Source organism: Abrus precatorius, unplaced genomic scaffold (genome assembly GCF_003935025.1).
Source record: "Abrus precatorius isolate BTA unplaced genomic scaffold, Abrus_2018 Scaffold6, whole genome shotgun sequence".
Lineage (NCBI taxonomy): Eukaryota > Viridiplantae > Streptophyta > Magnoliopsida > Fabales > Fabaceae > Abrus > Abrus precatorius.
In genome coordinates, this window is record NW_020874406.1 from 9,294,663 (window position 1) to 9,303,456 (window position 8,794).

At 36.9% G+C, this 8,794-nt stretch overlaps 2 protein-coding genes across 2 annotated transcripts; one reads left to right on the plus strand and one right to left on the minus strand.

The window, feature by feature from the left end:
* Nucleotides 1-410: 410 nt before the first annotated feature.
* LOC113869426 (polyubiquitin-like) lies at nucleotides 411-1,952 on the minus strand. Its single transcript, XM_027505745.1, has 2 exons — nucleotides 1,904-1,952; nucleotides 411-1,483 (listed from the first exon to the last, which is right to left on the minus strand). The coding sequence occupies exon 2, from the start codon at nucleotides 1,481-1,483 to the stop codon at nucleotides 566-568; it is 918 nt and encodes a 305-aa protein (XP_027361546.1). The 5' UTR covers nucleotides 1,904-1,952; the 3' UTR covers nucleotides 411-565.
* A 5,289-nt stretch (nucleotides 1,953-7,241) lies between these two features.
* LOC113870126 (protein FAR-RED IMPAIRED RESPONSE 1-like) lies at nucleotides 7,242-8,322 on the plus strand. Its single transcript, XM_027506726.1, has 2 exons — nucleotides 7,242-8,081; nucleotides 8,182-8,322. The coding sequence occupies exons 1-2, from the start codon at nucleotides 7,242-7,244 to the stop codon at nucleotides 8,320-8,322; spliced, it is 981 nt and encodes a 326-aa protein (XP_027362527.1).
* The last annotated feature ends 472 nt before the right edge of the window (nucleotides 8,323-8,794 follow it).

Below are 8,794 nucleotides of genomic sequence, written 5' to 3' on the forward strand. Positions count from 1 at the left end.
AAAAGTTTTATTTTATTTTTCAATATATCTATGGAGCGAGTACTTCACATAGATTATTGAGATAGGTGAAATACGTGAGGAAGTTTTTTTAACTTTTTTTTAATACATCTATCGAGTAAAATTACTCCCTTCATCACTCATGTTTAAGGATTTTTTTTAATTTAATTTTTTTAAAATTTCTATTTTTTTTTAATACATCTATCTTTAAAGATTTTGTTTATAAAAAATTTTCACAGAGATTATTGCGATAGGTGAGATTACTCCCTTCAATTTCAGATACGTGAGAAAAGTTATAACTAATATACTCCCTTCTAATGTAAAAGAAAAAAAAGTTATCAACCCCTAAAACCGGGCTTTCTAATTTTGCTCCCCAAACCGACATGCGCGCAAGCATAAGAAACCAAATCCAATTGACATTGATTGTCAAGACACACGAAACTTGATATTAGAATGCAGATATTCAGATAGTACAAAGCAATTCCCAAGAACACAAAAATCTAACTTATTTGAAGGCCCAACAGGGACCCATACTAGACAAGTTTTGAAATCTTACGAGCAACAGCACTTAAAAACCACCACGGAGACGGAGCACAAGGTGAAGGGTAGACTCCTTCTGAATGTTGTAGTCAGCAAGGGTCCTTCCATCTTCTAACTGCTTCCCTGCAAAGATCAACCTCTGCTGGTCCGGTGGAATACCTTCCTTGTCCTGAATTTTGGTCTTTACATTATCAATAGTATCTGAACTCTCCACCTCAAGAGTTATGGTTTTCCCTGTCAAGGTCTTCACAAAAATCTGCATGCCCCCCCTCAGTCGAAGCACAAGGTGAAGTGTAGACTCCTTCTGTATGTTGTAATCGGCCAAAGTGCGGCCATCCTCAAGCTGCTTCCCAGCGAAAATCAACCTCTGCTGGTCTGGGGGAATGCCTTCTTTATCCTGAATCTTAGCCTTGACGTTGTCAATGGTGTCAGAGCTCTCCACTTCAAGAGTTATTGTCTTCCCAGTAAGGGTCTTAACAAAGATCTGCATACCACCACGTAGACGCAACACAAGGTGAAGGGTCGACTCTTTCTGGATGTTGTAGTCAGCCAAAGTGCGGCCATCTTCCAGTTGCTTCCCGGCAAAGATAAGCCTCTGCTGGTCTGGGGGGATACCCTCCTTGTCCTGAATCTTAGCCTTTACGTTATCAATGGTGTCAGAGCTCTCCACCTCAAGGGTAATTGTCTTTCCGGTAAGGGTCTTCACGAATATCTGCATGCCACCACGGAGACGTAAAACAAGGTGAAGGGTCGACTCCTTCTGGATGTTATAATCAGCCAAAGTGCGTCCATCCTCCAGTTGCTTGCCGGCAAAGATAAGACGTTGTTGGTCCGGTGGGATCCCTTCCTTGTCCTGGATCTTTGCCTTAACGTTGTCGATGGTGTCTGAACTCTCCACCTCCAGAGTTATGGTCTTGCCTGTGAGGGTCTTCACGAAGATTTGCATCTGCAGCATCACCATCAATCAATAAATCAATAAATCATAATTAAACCAAACCACCACAGATAAATAAAGAAAAAACCCTAAGAATCTTAATTGCAATAATTGACAAATTTTGGTCAATGAACCTCGAGGTCCAAAATATAAATAGAAGCCAGAAATTTCGAGAGCAAATCCCAAATTATAATTATCGTGTTTAAAGAACAGCTATTATAAACCTAAATCAAGGGCGATGCGATTCATATTTGCAAAATCATAAACTATTGCCGAAAAAAAAAGACCAACAGAATGAATTTTCAGACAGATCTCAAATCTAACAAAGTTCAAGATAAGAAATTTAAAATCTCGAGGTTTAAACATAAGAACGAGGATTGATTTGGAGTATTGAAAGAACATCGAAAGCTGAAAAAGGAAAGAGGCGTATACCTTGAAGGCTTTCGCTGGATCAAGGTCAAAATAGGTATAGGTGATGTTGTATTTTGAAGAGAGAAACCGGTTCGGGGCGTATTTTATAGCAGGATTTTAGGTGACCGACTTCGCTACAGTGACGGAGAGAGCATGACCTAATGGCCAATAAGGCTTGGACACGTGTATGGATGAGTGCTAGCTGAGTAGCTGCCAGCTTTTGGCATGATGTTTAAAGTTTAGAATTAGGATACGTTAGTTAAGTTAGCGGTCTCGTGACGGAGTCAATGTACCTAGACGCTGTTGGGGTCTTTACTCTTTTATTCACCGCCAAGCGAGCGTTATGACGTCGTTATTACCGCTATTTCCTTGTCACTGAGCACCTGGTGTATTATATTATTATTATTATCCTTTGCCTACAGCAATAGGCAAGTGGGCTTTTGAAGGCTTAATCACTGTGGACTCCCTTTCCGTTATACGGTATCCGATACCTTGTAAGACTATACTTTTGCCTTTTCGGAAATCAAAATCTTACAGCTGCAAGTTTCATTTCCGGTTAACGTAGATCCGGATCCTCTCATGTTCTTGCGCGAACATGAGCATCCTTTGTTTAAATGAATTTGAAATGGTTTAAACAAATTTGAAGTGAATTTTTGCTTAAGTCAAAGTTTTTAACTTAAGCGACTCATTTATGAAATTCTGACTTTAAAGTGAAGCTAAGCAAGAGGTTGAGAATATCCGCTTAAGCGAAAAATAACTACATAAGTGAATATGGAATCGTTCTATTTTGCTCAAGTGAATATTATTTTATATTAAGCGAATTTAGAACAGAGAGCCATGTATTTTAGGATAGATACTCGCTTAAGCTATTATGTATTCGCTTAAGCAAAGACGTCATTGGCTTAAGCGGATGCAAGCGAATTTATTTAAAATAAAGCGAATTTGGGACAGAGAGCACTGATATATAGACCCATAAATCGCTTAAGCTAATTTGGATTAGCTTAAGCGAATAGATATATAGCTTAAGCGGTTTTTGTGAGATTGGAGCAAATTTATAATCGCTTAAGCGAATTATGCAGAAATTAGAAAGATTATGCAGAAACTGACAACACGTAAAAATTTTACAAAATTGCTTATCAAAGTCAACTTCAATCATCCAGAAATAGTTAATTGTGGCAAAAAATAATATGGATAAAGAGTCCATTCCATTAATGGTCCACAATTGTTCATAATGAAATATACACAAAAAGGATTCATTACTACATAGGCAATTCAAAAACAAAAAAAGTCAAAGCCATTCCATTCCATTCCAGAACATTCCATTCCAGAACAACAGAATCAAATACCATCATTCAATACACTTCAAAATATCAATTGATTATGCCAGCATAACATGGATAAAAACTTAAGTCCATTCCATTAATGAAATGTAATTGTTCAAAATGAAAGCATACACAAAACTAAATCCATGACAAAATAGGAAATATTTCAAAGTAAATACATCCATAAATAATTTGAGGACTATGGATTGATCATGTCTGCTATATAGTCTTGGTCATTGAAGTCCTCATTACGTTGTCCGTCATTGTATGCAGCATTATCCTCATCCGCTCCAAATTGTTCTTGTGCTTGGTCTTCAACCACTGGTTGATTTCCCTGAATATCTTCGTTAACTCCCTCCTCTGGGTGGACGATATCATCCTGTGCAAATTGGTGTTCAGTTGAGAAAGTTGGGCTGTCTCCAGGCCAGGATACAATAGTTGCAAAAGTTTCAGGTGTAGGCCAAGGGAAAGTCTCTCCATGATGTTGGTGTAATGTAAACCTGTGAATTGACAAAATGAGGGTTATGTTCAACAAATTGAATATATCCAAATAGTATGTAAAAGAAATTCTTTAAATAAAGTTAACTTGTAAAAAGCCTCATTCAGCTGCATGTACGCTTGGTTGTTTGCTGCATTTTGTTGTTCTATATGAGTCAAATGGTGTATGATAGCAAAATCTATATTTTGCATGTGAGGCATGGATGGTGTAGTTTGTGGTGGTGTCGCTGCAGGTGCTGTAGATGAGGTCGGCTGAGAAGAAGCTGGATTAGGATGCTCTAATGGATTAATGTAGTAATTTCTGATGAACTGAGAATTTATAGGTTTCTTCAATTTAACTGTTTGGTTGGAGCAGTCGAGAATCGTAACACCTTGTGAAGCACATAAAGCAGTAATCAAAGCAGTAAAACCCAAAGGCTTTGTCGCTGCTGCAGTAGCAGAGGTGTTGGACATGACAAATTGGTGGATTTCATCTGAAATGATTGCTGCTATGTCCACAGTTAACTTCTCCACGAAGCTATAAATCAGATATGCTTGAGGCATGCGAACATCTGAGGTGTGTGTGGTGGGGGCAATGTTGGCAAACAGAAACGATGTCCAGATTTGTGCCAAAGTATTTAAACTTTGCCTCTTGAACCTCATTGCCTTTCCAGCAGCATTTGTCTCAAAGGTTTTCCTGGGGATGCATAAGATCTTAGCTACCTCTTGGTCTACAAAACCTAAAAATCTCCTTCTACGTTGTTGGTATTGGCAAAGCTCTCCTTCTGGTAAGGTCATAGGATTGCCTAGAAGTGTAGAAATAGCCTCCCTATCATAAGCAATTGTTTGCCGACGAACCCAGGACTTCCTCTCTGACTTATCTGGTATCAACGACCATGCATTTGTGTAAAATTCTTTTACAATGATTTCATGTATTTGGTTGGGAAGATTTATCAAATATTGCCATTTCCTTCTGACAATTTTCTGCATAAATTCATCATACTCTCCTTGGGCTAATACCACTTTCCTTTCAGGTAGTAATTCCCTTTGCTCCAATTGAATGTATCTTTCAGCCTTTGCCCTAGTTCTGAACCTAAATCTATCCCATGATAAGACTGGTGTATGTGTTTGTATTTCTATTGCCTCTTGGTCATCCATAACTTCATTTTGATGTGAACCTTGTCCAACCTCAGGTCTTTGCCTTTTTCTTTGAGGAATTGACTTCTTAGGTGCCATGCTGAAATAAAAATAAGAAATAAAATCATGAATTTTGGATTAAAAATAGATCAGTCGATATCCTAAATGAACCTGAGAGGTTATTTCACTTCAATGGCATAAATGACTGAATATATGTTATTCGCTTAAGCTAAATTTGCTTGAGCGGTTTTTGAGCCTGTGGATTTCAGGTATGACAACCAAATCGCTTAAGCGACGCTAAGCGGCTTAAGCGATTTTAACAGCGTACATAACCAACATGCTGGGCACCCAAATAATAGTGAGGAAGAAATAATCAAAACATCTACTTTGTTATCACATTAGAAAATTAGAAATACATGTTTCAGAGTAGTTTGCATATATCATATACAAGAATGACAGTGGGACTTTCATTTAAAAAAACAAATTGCATTCATTTTACAGGTTAAGAAGAAAGTACCTGATTTTAAACAGTCTGGAATGAAATATGTTGGGTTTAGGGTTTTGGGATGGGAGAAGGAAGGAGAAATTTCAGAACGCAGGTACTGTGAAATGAGAATGCTAATGACCAAGGCAAGGAGAAGTCTTCAAGAGTCAAGGGTACTTTGAACTATGAAGAAGTTAACCGTCACATATTTTGCTTAAGCTAAGTATTTTTGCTTAAGTGAATTTCTGTTTAAGCGAAAAAATAGAGTTAAAAATTTCGCTTAAGCGGTTAAGTTAAGTGGAATTTCGTTTAAGCGAAAATTACTCGCTTAAGCGGATGAATTTTCTGAATGGCGCCAAAAGCTCACTGCATTGACGTATAGTGGAAATAATAAAGGATTGCTCCATTCTTCCCTTCTATCAAACACTCAATTATTTTTTCTTGTATGAATATTTGATACAGAATGGACCTTTTTGTATCTACATCCTTCACTTAAGAAAGGACCATTCTGAATCATGCTCCTACAATTGTACTAGGGAAGGTCTTGCCAACCGACGTCAACAACAACCAAGGGAAAATATCACAACGTAAACAACAGTGTAAAGAAGCACAGTTATTTAACATTGTGTTTTTCATTTACCTTATTCATTTTGAGGAATCAATGGTTATGATGTTTCTTCTTGAATTTTTGGGTTAAAAAGTAAATGGAATGCATGGATGTTGCATGGAAGCCACGTGTTGGGTTACAGTTTGAGACTCTTGAAGCAACATGAAAAATTGGTGTGAATATGGAAGGATAACAGGATTTGGTGTGAGGAAATAATATTGGAATAGGCGAAAGGTTGATGGTGTTATTTCATCTTGTCAGTATGTTTGTTGTAAAGAGGGACATCGAAAGGATGATAAAAGAACAGTGATGAAGCCCAGGACAGAAACTAGGACTGATTGTCTTGTAAGAACAACATTATTTTTGGGAAGCAACAACAAATATGTTGTACATGAGTTTGTTGAAGAGCATAATCATCTATTACAACTTCCAGAAACAACACATATGCTTGCTTCGCATCGTAACATAACTGAAGTCTAAGCTCATCAAATCGATTTGGCCGAGTCCTCAGGATTGCAACAGACAGCTAATGAGCACACTTGCAGGACATCGAGCTAATGTTGGCTATACTCTTCTAGATGCAAAAAATTATTTGAAGGTTAAGAGACAAAGGGGAATGTTATACGAAGAAGTTGGTTGCTTAATGGAATATTTTCAACGACAGTTAATTGAGAACCCATCATTCTTTCATGCATACCAAATGGATGCTGAGGAACAAATTACAAATATTTTTTGGGCAGATGCGAAGATAGTAATTGATTACGGGTGTTTTAGTGAAGTCATATCATTAGACACTACATATTGCACCAACCGAGCTAATAAACCTCTAGCCTTGTTTTCAGGTTTTAATCATTATCGAGGTGTTGTTATATTTGGGCAGCCTTGTTGTATGATAAAACAGCAGAATCCTTTAAGTGGTTGTTTGAGACATTCTTGGAAGCACACAATCAAAAACAACCTCAAACAATTTATACAGACCAAGATCAAGCTATGGCCAAGGCAATTGTCCAATTAATGCCTCATACACATCATGCTTTATGCACATGGCATTTAATGCAATATGGCATAAAACACCTTGGCAATTTGATGAAAGGAGAAAGTTATTTTATAAGAGATTTGAAGAAATGCATGTATGACTTTGATACTTCAATTGAGTTTGAGGATGCATGGAGAAGTCTCATAACATAATATAATGTTGAAGAAAATTCATGGATTACTTCACTTTATTCCATAAAGGAGAAATGGGCATCATGTTATCTCAAGGATGTGTTCACCCTTGGAATGCGAAGTACTCAATTAAGTGAAAGTCTAAACTCTAATTTTAAGGCATGTATGAAACCTGGTATTGGCATCAAACAATTCTTTGCTCACTTTGAACGAGTTGTTGAAGACAAGCGTTACAATGAGCTGAAACATGAGTATGACTCTCGCCATAAGCTACCCATGTTGCGGTATGAGGTTTCACCAATCTTAATACAAATGGCCAAGGTTTACACACATACAATATTTAACTTATTCCAACACCAGTTTGCTCAATTCTTAGCTTGTAGCATATCACAAAGGATTGAAACTCCTTCTTTGATTGAATATGTGATTACTAAAGTCCATCAACAAAGATCATGGACAGTTACATTTGAACCTTCCTCAAGCACTATATATTGCTCTTGTAAGAAGTTTGAAATATTTGGCATACTTTGTTGTCATGCATTGAAAGTGTTTGAAACCAATGATGTGAAAATTATCCTTGATAAATACATACTGAAGAGATGGACAACACATGGTCGTAGTGGGATTATTCATAATGTCAAAGGAACAGAGGTAGAAGGAGATCCTAAACTTAGTACCACACGTCAATACCGTCACCTAGCAAGTAAAATGATTAGGTTGGCCTGTGATGTTTCTACTTCAGAAGAATATTGTCAGCTAGTTGATGACAATATTAACAACTTAATTAGCAAAATCACAAAGCTTCGATTGCAAACAAACAGTCTTACGGATAAAGATAAAGATGATGCACAAATGTTGGCCAATAATAATGGTACACAACCTAAGGGATTCAAGCTTCGACCAAGCACTAAGAGGAAAGGGAATAAACGTTTCAAAAGTTGGGTTAAGCTACAAGCAAATAGAAAGAAGAGCAGAACTCCAATTTTAGATCAATCAGCATCTCAGGTTCTTTTATATAATGATTTTGGATACCAAATATATACAATTCAGTTAACTTCATATTATAACCATATAATATAATAATATGGGTGTTAATATGTTATAGGAATATCAACCAATAGTTTGTGATCCAGTTGAAGTACATTGTTCAGCACCTCCAACTTATGATCCCCCTCACACATTACTTAAGTTTCACAAATTTGTTGAGAGTAATTTTCAGCTCAACTTTACATTGTCTAATCATTGATGCTGGTTCCTAATATCTCTTCTTATCTTGTAGGGACCACTTCATAATATCAATGATTCTGGCCTGGAAGGTATTTGATTCTGTTGTTCTGGAATGGAATGGAATGGAATGGCTCTGGTTTCTTTTGTTTTTGAATTGCCTATGTAGTAATGAATCCTTTTTGTGTATATTTCATTATGAACAATTGTGGACCATTAATGGAATGGACTCTTTATCCATATTATTTTTTTGCCACAATTAACTATTTCTGGATGATTGAATTTGACTTTGATAAGCAATTTTGTAAAATTTTGACGTGCTGTCAGTTTTTGCATAATCTTTCCAATTTCTGCATAATTCGCTTAAGCCCTCAAATTCGCTTAAGCGATTATAAATTCGCTCCAATCTCGCAAAAACCGCTTAAGCTATATATCCATTCGCTTAAGCTAATCCAAATTAGCTTAAGCGATTTATGGGTCTGTGTATCAGTGCT